General features: G+C 40.7%; 1 protein-coding gene across 1 annotated transcript; it reads left to right on the top strand.

The window, feature by feature from the left end:
- Positions 1 to 39: 39 nt before the first annotated feature.
- timp2a (TIMP metallopeptidase inhibitor 2a) lies at positions 40 to 15,187 on the top strand. The gene is made up of 5 exons (XM_069664352.1): positions 40 to 456; positions 9,066 to 9,166; positions 9,295 to 9,403; positions 11,888 to 12,012; positions 13,127 to 15,187. Exons 1-5 carry the CDS (start codon positions 321 to 323, stop codon positions 13,322 to 13,324), a joined length of 669 nt encoding a protein of 222 aa, XP_069520453.1. The 5' UTR covers positions 40 to 320; the 3' UTR covers positions 13,325 to 15,187.
- The last annotated feature ends 5,078 nt before the right edge of the window (positions 15,188 to 20,265 follow it).

Here is a 20,265-nt window from a genome sequence, read left to right as displayed (position 1 = left end):
CCGCCGGTGGGAGGGGCCTCTCGTGCAGCTTTATAAAACCGCCTTGATCCCAAAAACGAAAACACACCCTAAAGACAGGCAGCTGCCGACACCAGCCGAGACACCGCCGGAAGCCACCGAGCACAGTGAAGCCTCACCTTTCTAACGGAGCAGAGTGAGCGAGCCGCCCGGGGTTGTTGACGTCGTCAGGTCTCTGTCGGTTAAAAAAATAAATAAGAAAGAGGAGGGGGGACTCTGCTGCCTGCCGCTGGATCCAGACTGCAACGCATCTGCGTAGCACACAGCAACGAAGAGGGCGAAAAAACATCGCATCAGTGTTTATGAAAATGCCGTTCTCCGTTAACGGCATCCTTTGCACGCTCGCGCTGCTGGTCTTGTGGCGGGCGGAGGAGCTCGCGGAAGCGTGCAGCTGCGCTCCGGTACATCCGCAACAGGCGTTCTGCAACGCCGATGTAGGTGAGTACAGCCCCGGGGTCTGTTGTTGTTGTTGTTTACTTAGCCCATGATGCAGCAGGCTCCAGCAGGAGCTACAGCGGCGGTTTGCAGCCGCTCTGTCCGCCTCTGGTGCATGCTCACTGGGCTCAGAGACTTCTGGAAACCACTGGAAAGCCTGGAGGTGGTGGAGGATGTTGCTTCTCAAGGCCATGGCCAGACAGTTTGCGTTTGCATTCAGATTGCAGACTCACGCAGATCCCATTGTCACATTCAGTCATGTCATGGTGTCGTGCATAGACCCTTGAAATGCCAAAGTAGCCATTTAGGAAGCACAGGGACAAATCTATTTTATGAAGGTGTCGCAGAGGGATGCTTTGAAGGGAGATAAGCACAACACATGCTAACTATAATGAGTCCACTTAAAATAACAATAAAGAGTTAGAAGTGCACGTATGTCACTCACTGAGCTGCTAATAATGACCTTAATGAACTTTACTGAGCATTATACTGTCTGATTTCATTGTAATATCTGCAATAAAATCCACAATAAGGAGACTTCACTCTTGTACCTCAGGCTGTGAGGGCACAATCTTTGTGTAGCTCAGTGTTATGTAGAGGAAGGTGTCTGTGCATGATGTCTCAGGTCTGGTGCAGAGTGTGTGTTCTCCAGGCAGGCTTCACCCTCGGATCCTCCAGGACGAAGCAGCAGCGTCGCCTGGCTTCTGCAGGGCAACGTGGCACAAGAGAGGAAAAGGGAGACAAGGAGGGAAAGAGCAGAGAGGAGGACAAGGGATGGAGAATGTGGAGAGAAATTTAAGGGAGGAGGAAGACAGGGTCGAATCTGAACCACAGAATATGTCACACCAACAGCTTTCTTTATTTTATTTCCATTCCTGCCCTTTTTCTTCCTGTGAGGGGTGGTGCTGGGAAGAATTGCAGGAATGTTGCTGGGGTTTTCCCAAGTTTTCTCCGGTGTAACGCTGGGACACACACTTGCACACACTTACACAGCTCAAATAGACAACTGTAGGCCTGCTGCCTTGGATGGTGGACTCTCTCATGCACACACATTGACTACAGATGACATCTGGCTGTCAGTTCAGGGTGTGTTTTAGGGGAAAAAGCAATAAAACGCACGGTCAAAGTTAAAATATGCGTGGTATCCTCGAGAATGAGAACTTTAAGACCGCACTACTACCCTGCGTCCATCTCTCTTTCCATCCTTTGACTTTTTATTCACACACTTCCTCATGCACGGGTGTGTTTGTGGGCAAAGTGTCTATCTGTGTAATTTCACATTACAAAATGACTATTTTCAGGTGTGACTCAATCTTTCGCTGAGCTGGCAGGTCTTAGAAACAGGATGTCTCAGAGGAGAGGTGGGGGTGTGTTTGGTGTGCTCGTGATGTTTTTTAAAGAGAGGCTGCACGTTTAAAAGCGTGCAAACCACTTAAGCCAACAATGGTTGATGTCATTGTCCGGCCATGGTTTCAGGGTGGACCTGAGGATGAAACTGGCAGATTCTGAAACGCCCAAAGCACTGCTGCAGGGAGATAAAGACAGAGAAGAAGCATTGGGTTTTGCCAGATCACAATGAGGAGAAGTTGGTCGTCTGGTTTCCTAAAATGAGCATATAGGCAACAACGAAGTGACACTGTCAACAATTTTGTGGTTAGACAATTGATATTTGTTTTTTGATTTAATGGGATCTACAGGCAGGGACCAGCACCAGTGTGTGTGTGTGTGTGTGTGTGTGTGTGTCACCTTCTATTTTTCATTCTCAACGATGCTCCAGGTCAAACCACAAGCTAAAAAGATCGAGCAGTGTCATGCACCCACCACACGCTCACACACACACACACACATACAGTAAGTACACATGCCCAGACAAACATCCTCCTTTCATATAAATCTGTTGCCCACAAAGGGGAACTTCCCCGGCAGCCCTGCCCAGGCAGACTGTCCTGAGGCTGGGCGCCGCGGAAGACCAGAGTCACCCCGCCGTCTGCAGGCAGGAGTGGACATGCAACAACACATGCACACGATTAGTGTACATGTCTCCATTTATGTTTTGTTCATGAAATGTGCTTAACATGCATCGTAAAAAGAGCAGTGTCTTAAAGCCTAGGTCACAAATCGCACAGCTGTGGAGGAAATTCAAACAGGCCTGATGGACTCTCAGGCTTCTACACGAGAATAAAAACAATTGAAGTAAATTTTACCGGTCAAAATGTTACGAAGGCATTAATGTTTTACAGTTTAGCAATAATCTAATTTATGGGAGAGAACAGGCACAACAAATATAACCATATACGTTCAAATACAAATTAAAGCTGCATTAATGAATATTTTAAATCAAGCTCAAATCATAATGTGAAAGGGATAATTCGTTGTTATGAACCCACAGGGAGTAACACCCAGCTGCGGTTGCTCTGAACTCTATTGAACTGGAAGAATTTTTCAGATCATTGTTTTGATTTTCTGAACCACATTTTTGGCCCAAATTCTGTCAGCGCTGTAAATAAAAGCTTTTTTCCAGCAGCTGTTCCAGACGGACGCATTTAACAACTTGCCAGTGAACAAAGTGAAGAATTTAGCAGCTTAATGCCAGATATTTCCTCAGGAGTTGGTGGAGACCAAAAACAGAGGTGAAAGTAGAGTTAATATTGGACTCCATCAAATGGCCAGAAATACAAATCAATGCTGCTTCATTACTGTTGGATTCAAACAGGCCACCCTTATAAACTTAAAGAGGGGGTATTGTGCTGTTTCACATTTTAAGACATAATGTTACAATGTTGGATGTTCAGACTAAATGTGGGTGAAGTTTCAAATCTGTAGGTAAAAGTATGTTGGAGTAATCCCCAGGCTTCTCAGCTCAGTCTGCAGGCCGCTGTGAACGCCAGGTTTCACACACTGTTTTCTACACGCTGCACTTTGTGATGTCACAAAGTGCAGCGTCAGCAGGCTTCAGAGAGCTGGCCAATCAGATGAAAGTGGGCTCGTAGGGGTGGGGTTTCTTAAAGGGACAGAGCTGACTGAGTCGTTTCAGGCAGAGGCTGTGTGAGGGCCTGCACAGAGCACCAGTTTTTTTAACTGTAAATGATGCTAAGCTACTCCACAGGTATCACAGAGTTTGTACAGAGTGAATATGAAGCTTGAAATTACCATAATACCCCCCTTTAAAAGAAAATATGTCAGCTATGTGTTGAAATTTTGGTCGACTGCCACCAAGTGGCCAAAAGATTAATTAGTGCGGCTTTATTTATTATAGTTCTAAAAATATATGCTGATCGATCAAAATTCATGAACATTTTGACAGCTAAAAAAGCCGAACACTCTTTGGTCTCTGCTTCTCAAATGTGACTATTAGCTGCCTCTCTCTGTTTTATATCTTTGTCACGTGATTACTTTTGTGTCTTGGATTATTTGTTGGACAAGACACGCAATTTGAAGATCTCCATTAGGATGTTGAAGTTTATGCAGGCCATTTTTTTTACATTTGTATGACACATTAGAGGTCAAACAAGCAATGTGTATTGTTATAATAAAACACAAATACTACTTTAAAGACTTACAAAAGAGAACAGAGCTTTCGTCTTTGCCTCGCTGGTCTTCATACAGATGTTCAGAGGTCATGAGGCCGGCTGGATTGCGTTCTTGAGGGCGGTCCGTCTCGGGTCAAATGACAGGTTAAACAGAAGGCCCTGAGTCAGGGATGATTTGGTGGTCACTGGCGCATGAAAAAAGAAAAGGATAGTCATGCGGTGGATTGAAGGGGGGCACGGAGGATGTGGTGTGTGTGTGTGTAGAATCTTATGGGGTGGGCATGGAAAACATTGCGTAGTGCAACTGATACGCATGTATAAGTCATTAGATGTCGTCCTGGCCGGGAGGGTGGGGGAGCAGCCGAAATGTGGGTCAGTTGGTGGTTTATGGGAGGGTGGGCTCCTGCTGGTGATCCAGTGACTTCACGATCAATCTGCGGTGAGACTTGGCCGCCTGCGGACCCCCTGTTGTCGTGCTGTTTTCCCATCACGTTGTGTAGTCTGCAGCCTCCGCAGCCCGCTGTTTAGACTGCACAGGATGATCCGCTCTGGCTTTATTGCAGGGGGGAAACAGAGAAGTAAACATGTCTGCAACAAGCAAAGTGAAGCTTTCGTAATAACAATCTATTGTAAATAACCGAGTAATTTCCCCTCAGTATTGTGTCCTGCTGCTGATTCTTTGCTCATTAGTTTGTAGCTCAGAATGAGGTCAGGAAATGAGAGCGGAAAAACTGTGAGGAATGCAGGAGAGACTGCCAGCCAGGTATACTGCTCCGTGTGTGTGTGTGCGCGCGTGTGTTTATGTGTGTATTCTGGCTGCCTCTGTATATTTGCATAAGCATCAGAGGGGAACTAAAATGCAGAAGTTAGCGTGTGACAAACTAAGATTTGTTTCTAAGAAGCCCTGGTGTAATCTCTTGCATTATAAGGCGATTTATCTGTTCTGATTGACAGCTCCATTTTTGATCCTTTTCTGTAACTGCTTATGTCACTTACACAAGAAGGTCAAAGGTCAAAAAAGCACCAGATTTGTTGTGCATGGGTCAGCTAAGAAAAGAAAAAAACGAATAAACATGAATGGGCAATTTTAACTGTCGTTATTGGCAGGCAAAGTCATTTGAACTTGCAAAAGAGTGCAGGCTCAGACCAAGGAGGAAGACTGTTACAAAATGAGTGGGTTTTGTGGCATTCATGATGTTTTTTCCTGTGACGTAGCCTAATTTTTGGGAACGCATTAGCATTTTTCCCCCAACAAAAGATATTGTGTCACAGGCTCAATGGGCAAGTGAAGGGCTCACAATGAATCTTTGTTTACAATTACGCAACAAACATCTTATTGAATCTGATATCACACCCCTTTTGATTTATTAGCAATGAATCTTAACACACAGGAAGTCATATGTTGAAATTGTGAGTATGTAAGAGGTCTTTCAAAACCAGTTCTTTCTTAACGGTATCAGTTATTTACAAATTTTTCCACTTAAGCACGCATTGATTGATATTTTTGGTCGCTTTTTGGCAGGGAGATCAACTTTAAACAACATTTGGTCTTTCATTTAAACTGGGTGATTCTTCCTTATACAAACATCACCTTGGCTGTGCATAACTAACCGTTGAAGTGCAATACAAATTTAGTTTATTAAAGCTCCTGTGAGGAACGTTCGGTTTGTGTTGATTTTGGCGCCCCCTGTGGACAAAACCTTACCTCTTATCTCTTTGCTGATTTTGTCCTGTACATGCTTAAGTGGTGTTTTTTAACAAACATCTCCCCCTGCTTTCTTTAACAGTCACATGTATCACTCACTAAATTTTAGCCCTGGAAAATGTAAACAAAGGCAGCGTGCAGTTAATCACTTTGTCTGACACCTACCCCCCCGCCAGTGGTTTCAGGCATTAAAAATAACTATATAGAAATAACCAATCTTGTCGCTGATGGTCTGGTTTGCTTTTGTAGCTCATATAGAGTAATCAGAATTAATTTCAGTCTGTTTCATAACCATCAAAAAACTCCTCACAGGAGCTTTAATATAATTAACAATCCAAGTAATTTAATCCATAATCAATACAAATGATCAATTAGAGCAGCTTTTAGATTTTAGAAAGCTTCTAAATGCCTCAAGACTTTGTGAAGAATTCAGTTTCTGTGCTGTTTTCAGATTTAGCATCGATTCTTCTTACCTTCCCATGAAGACCACCTCCGCCAACGTTGTGGTCATTGTTAGATTGTTGGAGGGGTAAAAAAGAGCAGAAGCACTTCCTCTCACAGTTTATGTCAAGACGTTTTTAGTTATCTGCTAACTTATTGGTCACAGGAAGGCATTTGTTGGGATGTTAAAGAGGGCGTATTCTGCTGTTTCACATTTTAAGACATATATATATAATGTTACAATGTTGGATGTTCAGACTAAACGTGGGTGAAGATTCAAATCTGTAGGTAAAAGTATGTTGGAGTAATCCCCAGGCTTCTCAGCTCAGTCTGCAGGCTGCTGTGAACGCCAGGTTTCACACAGTTTTTTGTGACGTCACAAAGTGCAGCCTCAGCAGGCCAATCAGAAGAAAGCTTGTAGGGGTGGGGTTTCTTAAAGGGACAGAGCTGACTGAGTCGTTTCAGGCAGAGGCTGTATGAGGGCCTGCACAGAGCACCAGTGTGAGAAAAATTATGATTTTTTTTAACTGTACATGATGCTAAGCTACTCCACAGGTATCACAGAGTGAAATGTGAAGCTTGACATTAGCATGATACTCCACCTTTAATGCTACTGAACCCCAGCAGGACGTTTCCCTGTTCAGAGGAATATACAATTGTTTTGATAGTCAATTAACTAATGAAATAATCTATCAATTACAAATACATAAAATGTTGCGAGCTCCATTATCATTACATCATGAGGTTTTCTTTTTTTAGCTAGCAAAACAAGCCATTTAAAGACCTCACCTTCGGCTCTGGGACAACTTATTATTTCACTCTTCTGACATTCAGCAGACTACATGATTAATCTACAATGAAAATAATTGTTATTTGGAGCACATGATGTCTTAATGACCTGTGCGGAAAAGCATGCATGTCGGACCAGAGGGGGAAATAAAAAGGGGAAAAGGACCTGGCGAGGAAAGGAGCAGAAGAATGAGAGAGACGCTATTAACTCAGGGAGCCGTGAACCCCATATTTGTGTCTGCTCTGAGCCATAAACTGAACCCAAGGGTGTAAGAGCAACAGCAGTCAACTGTGTGTTTATCTACGTGTCCTCTGTTCCTGCTTATTTTATGTTTTTTTTTTCTCTATTGCTCATATTTTCCATTCTGAATAAATGCCCTAAGCATAGCAGAAGCTTGATGTAGCCAGTCAGGCCATTAAAACACACACACACACACACACACACACACACACGGTGAGAAACATGCCTCTGGCCAAACCTTTCTCTGTAGCTTTAAATTAGTAACCTTATTTCTTAATACTGGACCTTTGGCGGTTTCCTGGTCATGTTTGTAAGCAGGAAGTTTCGTGCTGCTGTCAGTTTGTATCTTTGGCCCTTGTTCAGTTTGGACCCCATAGTAATGCAGAATTGGGTTAGCTACTCCTGCTAGCTAACTTTGTTGTCCTATGTGTGCTATGTACCCTGCGAAAGCATTAATGTAAGTATTTAACTAATAACATAGGATAAATTGAATGCAAACTATTTGATAATCAAGTAACAGTTTGAGTCACTTACCAAGTAAAAGGCTGCATATTCTGTGGTGCCAGTTTCTTCAATGTTTGCTGCTTTACTGAATATCTCTGGGTTTAGAGGTGTTGGTTGGGGGGAAAAAAGACCAGACTACCTTTCTTCACTTACTACATTAATCAATTATTATATATATATTTAAATGTATTGTCTCAAGTTATTTTTCAAAATGGAACATGTTTCTTAATATTGATAACAATTAATTTTGACAGATTTTAACATATGGGAGTTTAACACATTTCCAGTACAGGTGGAAGAGAGCTATGAGCAAGTCTTAGCGGTAGCAGTTGTGAAAAATATGACAACACACTCAATGATTTCAAATTCTAAATCAATGAGATTACATGAACAAGAATTAGACCAAATACTGTATATTATAAACATCAGTTAGGACAGTCGCAAGAAAAATGTACTATGAAAGTATGCAATTTGTGGCAGTAAAGCTACATGCTTAGTGAAAGCAAAGAATCATCAGTGAGTCCTCATTAGGTTCTCCTTGGAAGTACAACAGTCATTAGTCAAGTTAACACATACACAGGCTGCAATAGTACAGTTCAAAAGAGTCAAGTACACAACATTTATCTTGCATATCAGCAGTATTCAACTTAGAACATTAGCACACGTTAGCCCCCACAGCTGGTGTAGCTAGCTTAGTTAACTGTTAGCTGATAATGAAAAAGCTAAACTTTCATAAGTTCTCTAAATTCTTGTTCTCCAACAAGGGCAGTTTGGGGACAAGAGGACAAAAGATGTCTGTTGATATTTGCTGAGTCACAGTTGGCGGCGGTAACAACGCTGCTAGGGAACTCTGCCAGTAGTGGTTGCTGTAGCAACAGAATGTTCAAATGTAACCAACTGCTGGCAGCACAAAGATCTGCCATATTGTGTTAACAGAATCTCACCAGAAAACCATACTTATGAATATTATGATGTAATTTGTTTTGGAAAAATGGCTGTGGTTTTGATTCAAATCGATTCAGATTTATATGTTTGTAGTTGTTGTGTTTAGGCAAATGTAGATAACAGGTATATGGATGTTTTAAGTATGTTTTCAGAAATGGCAACTCTTTGACAAAAAGTTGAAAGGTGACATTGTTTCAAAACCTATCTTTGGCATTTCTATGCTTTAGTTTCTTGTTATTTATCGGCTGAATTATGCTACAATGCTAATTTATCTTCAAGGATCTAATATAAGTTCTCGGTCCACAATAATTGTTCTCCAAAGAATATCTTGTTTACATATTGAGTTTCATACAACTGCATTCTTTCTGCTTGCTTTATTGGAAATGGTTTTGTCTTGTCTTTGGGATCATGTATCGACATGTGATCTGACACCATGTTTCTCTTTTTTCTCTAACAGTGATTCGAGCGAAGGTGGTGGGAGAGAGTGAGGTGGATTCTGGGAATGATATCTACGGGAACCCCATCAAGAGAATCCAGTATGAGGTCAAACAGATCAAGGTAAGAATATATGTATCAAATCTGAACCCTTACCTTGCTGGAAAATCCCCCTGATGGTGCAAAAACTGACGGGACTCTGACTCCTTTTAATATGACCTTTGACCCCCTCTTCTGTGGTTTTGTTCCAGATGTTCAAGGGGCCTAACCAGGACATTGAGTCTGTGTTCACTGCTCCTGTGTCCGCTGTCTGTGGCGTCACCCTGGATGCCAATGGCAAGAAGGAGTACTTGATCTCAGGTGTGTTTTACTAATGAGATTTTATGTTAAACGTGTGCGTGGCAGGTCATTGGTGGCTAAGTATAAGCACACTAACAGAAAGTGAACGGAGACACGGACAGATAAGGAAGCATCAGAGTTCACTGACAGTCTGATATCGACCTTGAGGTGCAAACGCCCGGGCAGACAAACATTGGACAGAGGCTAACGGCCCATTTTGTGTGTTGGAGGTTTACTGTTTGTGTTATTATGGGTAATGATATGCTGCTGACACGGAGTCACCTTGCCTGTCCAGGCACAGCTTATGATCCAAAGCGTTGTAAATTTCCACACTGTTTATTGTGTTGTCCCTGCTCGAGGTCCAATGACCATGAGGAGATAAATATGTTCAGTTTGCAGTATAACAGCCTGAAGGGAGCATTTTTCTAGTTCGTTGGATGACTCGTGACCTTGTACTCAAATTTACTTTCAAAGATGAAAACTTTAACAACAAGGCTGCATATTTATATCTGCATCGCCTTCCTTCTACACTCTGATTACTTGTATGAGACAATATTTTTACTAGTAAACTTTAAGCTTCACAATGCTACGACTAAAACACTAAATGAATGATAATGTTCCTTATTTTCTAAATTGAGCAACTTTTTCTAACATGATGACATTAATATATCAGTGTTGTGTTCGCAGCGTGTTTCCACGACACACAACTGACAAATTCAAAGCAAAACGTTTCACTTTTTTTAAAGTTATAATCTCGAAGATCTGAGTTTCGTTATCTTTGGCGGCACCTATGGTGATAAACGGTAATTGCGGGAGCACACTTCCCAGATATCCAGACAGTGTTGCATGTGTGACGTCCACGGTTGGCTCCGGTTGTGACTCTTGATTTTCCTCGCTGACGGTCGCTTTCCTTTTCAGACTGTTTGCTTCATCTGAGCGTCGAGTTTGTTTCTTTTTCTTTGGATTTTCACTTATTTTTGAAGTTGTATCTGTAGTCATCCATCTTTTCCTTTTTTGTTCAGCCATAGTAGATTACTGTTTACTCGCAACACTTGCAGAGAGCGGAAAAGCAGCCGCTTAGCTCCGCCTACCCTCTCTGGCAGCCCAACCACTGCTGGCTGATGGAAAACGTGTCACTAACTGGGCGCCGCTTGGGATTTTTTCTGCGCAAGTCGCCACAGACACCCAGTCTGTAATACTGCAAATGCAAAGGCTTTCATCAGTGGGACATAGGCTCAGTCACCATTGTGTTACCTCATTTGGCGATAGCGACTTACCAGACATTTATTTAAATTAAAATCTTCGAGATTATACCTTTTTAAGAGAAAAAATGAGAAGATTGACTTTTATTTTCATTCGTTAAATGAAACTACACTGCAGGTAGCTTAGCCCTGGCTTGAAACGGGAAACAGCTAGCTTAGCTCTGTCCAAAAGCAACAAAATCTACTTACCAGCTCCTCTAAGGCACACAAATGAACACTTCATCCTGCATTTGTTTTATCTCTACAAAATCAAAGTGTAAAATTTTTGCCCCAACTACTTGCTTACACTTGCCAGGAAATAATCCAGCACATAACCCTTTAAATATTGAAAATATTTAATATTTATTTTCATACTTTAATTTATTTCAGATTAAAAAACACGTTAATTAAAGAGCTCAAGAGTTAAGTTGGAACAGAGCCAGGCTAGCTTTCAAGTTTCCCTGTGTTTCCAGTCCTTATGCTAAGCTAAGCTAACCTAATGCTAAGCGAAGCTAACCTTAGTGAATAAACTCATTTCCTAAACTGGTCTAACTATTCCGACATGTTTTTATGCTAAATCTGGCTGGTATTGTGATTGAAAGCATCAAAGGCAGTCAGCAGCAGAGTGAAATACAGTGCAGCGAGTAGAGGAGACACAGAGGAACATGATGTCATGCATGCTCTGGTTTCCCCATCGCAGACAGAGATGCACCCGCAAACACTCGCCCTAATTACAGAGTTGTAAGAGAAGGAACTGCTGAAGCCAGCATTTTCTCTCTCGCAGACTCTTTTTTTTTGTCAAGATGTAGGACTCAAGCAGTGGGAAAGACAGTTAACTTTCTGCTGACCAGGGCGACTTTTATAATGATTCATCCTTTCTGCAGTTCGAAGGGTTAACAGTGAAACGTGAGTCAGTCCCGTCTGCGAGGACATGCTGTAAAGACTTCAACATGTCGGGAGTTGCAGGGGTGAATTGAAGAGGACACGGCCTCAACAGATCTGTAAACTCAACTTGAAATGTGTTCTTGTTTTGACTGGTGCCACTCAAGCATTAAACATAACTTCCAGGTTTCACGAGGACAGGTGGTGTGTGTTGACGCCCACAGATTTAATCTTTTGATTTATCAGTTATTTGACGCTCATAGTTTGTGACCTTTTGATTACTGAAAACATTTCAGGAGCTCAGTGTTGGTGTTTTCCTACATGTGCAATCTTGTTACGTCTTTCATCGGGACGCTTTTATCTTTGTCTCGTTCTCTTACAGGCAAGGCAGACACCAGCGGGAGCATGCATGTGACGCTGTGTGATTACATTATGCCCTGGGACTCCTTGAGCAACACCCAGAAGAAGGGTCTCACCCAGCGCTACGAGATGGGCTGTGAATGCAAGGTAATGAAATGAGAGACTGTCTCTGCGTGTGCCGTTTATCTCCGACAGTTTTTTCTCCGTCTGCAGCACAAAACCAGACATAACAGAGCAAACGAGACGAGACATGAGCCACAACAACAGCTGCAACAACAAACATCAGAGCAAAGAGTGAATGGACTTTGATGAAGCGAGTCTTCGTGAACAAAAAGCCAATTGTTTTTTAGTTTTAGTTTCTTATATCAAAGGATTTATTTTGGTCTTTTTTATCTTTAATTATTGTTAGATGTTTTTTAAGGGTTAAAGACACAGTATAATATCCTTGATAAAGGCGCTGGTAGGCAGATTTTGTAACCTTTGGGTGGAGCTAGGCTAGCTTTTCTCCTGTGTTTTCAGGCTACGTTAAGCTAACCAGCTTCATGCTTCTTATTAAAGGGCCAGTTCGCTGATTTTCAACCTCAGTCCTATCATGCTATCATGGGGAGCTAATGCCGTTATTGAAAAAAAAAAAAGCACTTTCGCTCTGTGCCTTTGGAGGACGCTATCCACTTCTCCAATGGGCCCTGGAAAACCTCCGCCAGACTACGTGAAGCGCATCATCTGGCGGAGGCCAGGGAGCTCGCTAAACTACACTTCCTCAATATAGGACGCCCGCCTCCGATGTCATGTCTCGTTCAAAACTGAAATGTAGACTGCAGACCCCAAGATTTTTTCAGACGATCCACCGGTATATTCTCGTCATATTTCGGATTCTGTGCCGCTCTGAGCCATTGCCTGCAGCGAAACTGTAGTATTTCACTCCAGCGTCTCTTACTGGCCCGTTCTTTTCAGAGCGAGGGGTGCAATGCATGCTGGGTGTTGTGGGAATATAGAACTTGAACTTTATACAACTTTCTCCACAGCAATGGCGCCAATTTCAAATATTATTGCTTCTATCAATTACAGAGAACACCAGCTTTGAATGAAAATGCACACACATTAAAGTAGTATTAATCTTTAATTTAACTTTAACTACCAAAAAAGCAAATATGCCTATTTTTTACATTTTAAACTATTTTATGTTTAAGTTCATTTTAGGCTATCCATGATTAAGCAGATTATGCACGCACTATAGAGATTGTTCTGTGTGTCTCTGCAGATTGTGCGCTGCACCATGTTGCCCTGTGAGATCTCGGCCCCTGAGGAGTGTCTGTGGACGGACCTGATGATCGAGAAGCAGGTGCACGGACGCCAGGCCAACCACTACGCCTGCGTCAAGAGGGCGGACAGCTCCTGCTCCTGGTACCGTGGCGTGACACCGCCCAAGAAGGACTTCCTGGACACAGAGGATCCTTAGTCATGTGGCACGCCTGACCAAAATAAATGTAAATGATTCCATTGAAACTTAAAACAACATCAGGCAAAGGGATTTTTGATATATTTAGAAAAAAAAGCAAAGCTAATGTGACTGAAATTACCAGCTGGTCTGAAAACAATCTTTAGCCTCTCTTTGAATTTGTTGTCCGTTAGCATTTCAGTCAGAAAAAGCAACACGAGGCTGCTTTAAGCTCGGCATTGCTCGACATTCACCGACTCAGAAGAGGCTCAGAGGTTGTTTTCGGACCGTTTCTGTTAAAAGCAACTAAAATAGCATCATGAGACATAGACTGGTCGAGTGATGATGTCACTTCCTCCTGAGGCTGGCGTCAGGAGGACATAAATCTTAGGTGAGACAGAGCACTTCCTGCCCCGTAAAGCTCTTTCTTTAACCGCTCTGCTCTTCAAATCAATCCCAGATCTACCGACGATCATTCGTTGCCCATCGTGTTTCTACTTTTATTACCTCATTCTCCATTTTACTCCAAAGCCAAATTCCAAGTTGCCTTTTTTTAAATGATTGTCTCGCTCTGTCCGAACGATTTAAGTTACAGCTTCTCTCTCATTTTCTCTGCTGGGAGCTGTTTTGGCCTCCGGTGACATCAGACGCCCACAACATGCTTAGCTCTTTTCTTTAAAAAGCACATGAATCATCTTGCACGGCTGATCTTTTTCTGGTTTCGTCAGGTGAAAATCTTTTCCTTGTTGTGATCTTGTGTGACCGTCACAGGCCTCACTGGACCAGTCTATGCTGTGTAAAGATGAGCGCTCTAAATTCAAACCTGCTCTTGACGTAAAAACAACACAAAAACAAATCAGAAATATCCCATCATAAATTTCTCTCTCTTCCTCATCTCATCTTCATCCTTTCTCCATTGTTGTCCCCACTATGTAGCTGTACAGTACCTATGCATATACTTTTGTTGTTACTTGATAATTATTTACTGCATTAGAACTAGATTTGCACTTTTTGAGGATGAGTACCAGTAAAGACAAGAGCCTGAACACTCTGATGTGACAGTTATCGTTTGCCCAGACCGACAGATCCACCTCAGGTGCAGATTTCGCCTATTTTGAGTGCTTTTGGTGATCCATATTCACAGGCTTATTCTTGCTATCTTTGTCATAGGAGATAAAACAGTACCTGCAGTTAAAGGGGGGAAATAAGGGCGCGAGAGGTTCGGATATAAGGGATCTTTTTGCAGATTTTATGTGTGAAAGGGAAACAAAAAGAGCTTGTGGGATGTTATTTCAGTGTCTTTGTATTATCTGTTGATTGTAAATGCCAAAAGCAGTTACATGATTTTGCCGATATATTCTCGCAGACGGTTAATTTCATGAGTAATTAGGTCTTTACATGCTTAATGTTAGCTTTGACTTGTCTTTCCTGCTCCTTCCCGTTATTAATGAAAGCTTTATTGCTGTCATAGAAAGCAAGTTACTCAATCGAAGTTTACAGTGCTGTTTTATACACCTCGAGCTACATTAACAAAAAAATCTATATATGATGGAGTATTAGAGGCATAATTTAAAAGTAAACTCTTTCCATTTTCCATTACTTTGTATTTTTTCAGTGTTATTATTATACCTGTCATGATTTTTGTGTGTTCTCGCTGTCTTTGTCTACGATGTATTTAGCTGTAGTGTCGAGTTGAGAAGGTCCTCTTGCGCTGGAGTAACGTGAGAGTGAGAAGAGATTAATCCTTTTTGCAGAGGTGTAGAGAAATGAGAATGGGTACCTTGTGTGAATAGAGGATTGTGCATGTGTTTGATGCTTTGTGTAAGTCCAGGCGAAGGACAAAATATTCAGTATTATCAAATAAAAAACATGTTTGAGAACAAACGCTGTATGTGTGAGTTATTTGCTGCAGATTTGTTTTGACCTGTTTACCTTAGCCGCTGAACTAAGCCTTTTCTTTTGTTACATGCTAATTATAGTTGCAAGTAAAAAGCCTTAAACACAAATTCATTCTGCTTCTCCAAGCTAAAGGGTTTAGACAGGTTTGTGTTTAGTTCTCATTACAATGCAAACACACTAAATTAAGATTCTGAACATGCGAACATCAACATGTTAGCAAGAATGTTAGCGTTTACATCAAAGAATGTCAGTATGCTTTTGTTATTCCAGTCCAGCGTTCTTATTTCAGCTTATTTTTCCCAAATACTTTATTTAATGCTACTTTTATTATAATACAAGTCCAGCAGTTACCAAGACGAATGGTGCAGACTCACTATGTAAGCTAATTAGCTGTTTCTTTGGTCGAGAACTGTTAAGCTAACGACATGGGTCTAAGTGCAAAGCAAGATGAAAATAGGCATGATAAAATTAAATAGTTGGAGGGAAAGCATGTGTTTCAACAGAAGTTAAAAGATATTTTGAAGAATAAAGTTTAAGATTTAAAAATTAAAACCAATTTTGTTGACAGCTAGCAGCTTTTGGGCGCTTTAGGCAAACGCTAACACCAGCTAGCTAACATGGTTGGCAGTGACAACGCAAACAAAACAAATATTGTTTTGATGCTGATGGCATTAAGTAAAAGGTTTAAGATCACAAAATGTATAATCTTTCATAAACTGAAATTGCAACATATTTCTAGCTAAAATATAATTTTTGAAAACCATTAGCTACCTTTAAACAACAGCTTAAGCTAGCAAGCTAGGAAGTAAATTCTTAGCTAACATTACGTTAGCTTGTAATTTAGCTTCTGTATTGTGTAACATCATCAAATGTTAATGTTATCCTTCAACCACTTCCTAGCTAACAGCAATTTCGGGTAGTTTAATAAGTGACTAAAAGCTAACGTTAGCTGTTGTTGACCATAGCTAATAGGTTATTAAATAGGTTGTTTCAACTTGAAATATGGCTAGATTTTTAAATTACACTTCTAAACATCTGCCGTAGTGATTTTAACCAAACAAACTTTGCCTTCATTATCGTTGTAGATTTCACACTTTTATCAGCTGTAGGTATGTTTGGGACGTACTTCAGCCATGAGAGAGTTGAGAGGCTGTGTTGGGAGAAGGGCAGACAAATACGCTCAAATAGATGTGGTGATCTACTCAACTAGGAAAATATGTGAGAAATGTGCAGGCACAGCCCAGACTGGGCGGTTTTGTCATTTCTGTTCATTCTCTCCTCACAAATGTCAAACAGGATTGTAATAATCATCTGGTGACAGAGGGGATTTCACTTCTTCCTACACAGAGCTTCTACTGGGACATTCAGAGGTCAGGTCAGTGTATCTGACTTCTTTTTACATGAAGGCGGACTTAAGCAAGGTGTGTGTGAATGTCTTCTTTTATGTCCCTTCAATCTGAACTTGCTTTACTTCCCTGTTTTGTGTTTGGGTAACACTTGAGTATGTGACGGATGTTGCTGCAGCCAACCCTTTGCAATCCTGGTTACACCAGTAAGGAAATAACATACAGGCACAACAAATGTGTGAAGAAATGAATTATTATTATTGTTGTTGTTGTTGTTGTTATTATTATCATTATATTCCATCTAAGCAATATGCTTCTGCTCCATTATATGTCTCTGGATATATTGTGCATTTCCTTCACTTTGTTTTTCTGACAGCTTTACTTTTCAGATTTAAATTATTTATTGAAAAAAAATATATATAATGTTAGAGGATAATTTTTTTTTTATTAATTCATCATCAGAAGGCCTCAATCTTTAATTATAATCTACACAATGTAACAATTAAAGCAGTATATGGTTAACATTGAGGGTCTGAGGTCACTTATTTTGTACTTATTTCTAAGTCTAACCACGCTATTTGACTCATAGTCTGATGTTACCTGATGAAATAAAAGCATGTAAATAAAGTCAAATCTGCATCTACATGGTCCAATAAAGCTGCACTGTCATGTTAATAATTCAGACAAATTGTTATTTGTGGTTGTGATGCCACCCAGTGGCCACCAGGGGACATAGCAGCCTCATCCCTCTCAACAAGGCTACAAATCCTATGCATTTTACAGAGAAAGGTCCATCCATTATCTTTCGCTTATCCGGTGCCTGGTCGCGGTTTTTACCGAGGAAGGTAAAGAATTTACTTTGCTAATTTCTTTAACATTACAATCAGAAATTTACCTAAATAAAGTGAAAAAATCTGCATCACATAGAAAAGGTCAACAAAAACCCACGCGGTAACTTACGTTTATCTAATGTGGTTATGAAAATCTTTGACTGGTGTTCAGCTTTCACAGTCTTACTGCTGTGTGCAGTAATATTTTAAGGCTGCATCGTTCAAGCTCAGAAGAATTGTTGGTTCATTTTGTTGTTTGGTCTTGTAAATGGTTCCACTTTAGAGCAACTCTTTCACATGTGGAATTGGGTTTCTTTATTGAACTTCCTCTGAATGGGTTGCCATATAACTCAAATATTCCCAAAATATCTTTTCTCTGCACCATGTGAGTCCACTTTTCATTCTTTTTTTCAAGGCCCTTTTTCTTCAAACCCGTTCATTACCGACCATGAAAGATGAAACATGTCCAAACTGGTGAAAACGTGTATGTTTCAAAGACTTATTCAGTGCTTTTCCTCTTTTGTTAAATCATCTGCGACTTTCTTTGGATACTTTCAGGTCAGGTCACGGCCTTCTTGCCCCTAACAGCTATAAAAGTGTAAAATGTTCTTCTGTAAGTGTTTGTCAATTTTAAAACGTCCATAGAGCGCACATTTCTAAAGCAAACCCTTTTCTCAGATTCGACCGTGTAGTTGAACCAAATTCAAAAGTAGCTCTGAGATAAACACAAAGTCAATTTTCTTAGCTCCAATACACTGTGGATCAGCAGGGTAACTGAATTAAAACTTGCGCCCACACACACACTGTCTCAATGGCTCGGGGAAATGCCTGCCTTGCCAATTTATTCAACTCCATATCGAATCAAATCTATCTGAATCACTTAGAAAATATGAGAGATTAAATAAGGCAAATATGTAACCTTAAACTTGTGATTTAATTCAGATAATTGTTGGCATTCTCGTAGAGATTCAAAGTGTTTTTGACCTCGTCTTTTAACTCCAAATTCTTCTCATCAGACTCTATGACAGCAACACTCCTCCCCCCATATATTTTTATTTAAGGCCTTTAAAAACATTTTTAAAACCCTTTACTGCACATTTTGATGCAGATATTCACGGCCCCCTTGTTTCATCTAGTGCCATCATAAGCTCATAAATTGTTTACCATGTTCAGTTAATGACCAAAGAATGGCAAAGCTAGCTCATGACAATCGTGCTACCCTCGCATGTACTTATACATAGCATGCTAACAAGTTAAACTAAACAGGTGACTATGGTTAGCATACCCATTAAACATCAGCATGTTAGCATAGCTGTTGTGAGTTGTTTAGCATGCCAACTTTAGCATTTAGCTAGTTCAAAGCACTGCTGTGACTGAGTACAGCCTGTAGCTGCTAGCATGGCAGTAGCTGTTATGGATTTAACCTCTTGAAGTGAAATTCTCTAATGGATGGAGACACATTTTGCTGCTCTCGCAGCTTTCCTATTTGGTCAACAAATACAACATCTACATGATGCGTACCTTCATTATTCAACAGCGCCAGTACTTAGGAAACTCTAACAACAGCTAACGACTTTAATTTGAATCACTTTACAAGCGAAAATATGTCTAATGATCTAATGTCTGATGGTTCCAGCTTCTCAAGTTAGAGGATTGGCTGCTTTTTCTTGTCTTATATAAGAATACATTTCCTCTCCTTGGTTTTAAACTGCTGGTTAGACACAACAAGACATTTGATTATATTATCTTGACCTCAAGAAAAGTTTCTACTGGAACGAGCAGGTTTTGATTTTATAGACCGAACAGAGAAAATCAAAAATATTTGTTCGCCACTGTAAGTACTTTCTCATCTCACGCGTTAAAGTGATAATCTGGAAGATTTTCATGTAAATAAATGTCTGTTAAGTCTCTCTCTATCGCCGAATGAGGTAACACAATGGTGATTGAGTCTTTGGCCCGCTGATGAAAGTCTTTGCATTTGCAGTATTACAGACTGGGTGTCCGGTGCGACTTTAGCAGAAAAAATCACAAGTGGCGCCCAGTTACTGACGTGTTTTCCATCACCCAGCAGTGGTTGGTCTGCCAGAGAGGGTAGGCGGAGCTAAGCGGCTGCTTTTCCGGTCTCTGCAAGTGTTGTGAGTAAACAGTAATCTACTATGGCTGAACAAACAAAGAAAAGATGGATGACTACAGATACAACTTCAACAATAAGTGAAAATCCAAAGAAAAAGAAACAAAGTCGACGTTCAGATGAAGGCAAACAGTCTAAAAAGGAAAACGACCGTCAGCGTGGACGTCACACATGCGACACTGTCTGGATATCTGGGAAGTGTGCTCCCGCAATTACCGTTTATCGCCATAGGCGCCGCCAAAGAGAACGAAACTGAGATCTTCAAAATTAATGCAACTTTACTTACGGTAGTTTTATATGGCAAGTATCATATTTAATGCGATTTCTCATAAATATCTAAGGTACCATTTATCCAGTTTGAGATTATGAGTAAACATGAGTAAATTAGACTTTTCCTTAAGTACATCCATTTTATGCAACTCTTGTTACTCCACTTAAATTCAGAGGGAAATATTGTCCTTTTTATACAGTTGACTTGATAGTTTCAGCTCACATTTTGTGTGCTAATCATAAAAAAAGTTCATAGGATAAGATAAGATAATTCCAGCTGGGTAATGTGGATGTTACAGCAGCACAAAGAAAGACAGAACTAGTTATTTAGAGAAAATACATTAAGTTAAGTATATGAACACATTATGTTTATTGATAATTCTCCTCTTCTTCTCCTCATTGTAACTTTTTAACTATTGATTTTGTGTTGTGCACAAGGAGCATTGTGTAAATGCAGCAGGGGGCAACACAGACAAGTTTAACCCA

Source organism: Semicossyphus pulcher, unplaced genomic scaffold (assembly GCF_022749685.1).
Source record: "Semicossyphus pulcher isolate SPU_LCO1_2020_fin unplaced genomic scaffold, fSemPul1.0.p SCAF_16, whole genome shotgun sequence".
NCBI classification, from domain to species: domain Eukaryota; kingdom Metazoa; phylum Chordata; class Actinopteri; order Labriformes; family Labridae; genus Semicossyphus; species Semicossyphus pulcher.
Note: the sequence above shows the minus strand (reverse complement) of the source record. Positions and strands in the feature narration are given on the sequence as shown.

Excerpts from the sequence above, each read along its gene's own strand:
- timp2a (XM_069664352.1), top strand. The coding sequence starts at position 321 with ATGAAAATGCCGTTCTCCGTTAACGGCATCCTTTGCACGCTCGCGCTG. Across the intron at positions 457-9,065 it reads GTTCTGCAACGCCGATGTAG|TGATTCGAGCGAAGGTGGTG; the intron begins GTGAGTACAGCC and ends TTTCTCTAACAG. Across the intron at positions 9,167-9,294 it reads ATGAGGTCAAACAGATCAAG|ATGTTCAAGGGGCCTAACCA; the intron begins GTAAGAATATAT and ends GTTTTGTTCCAG.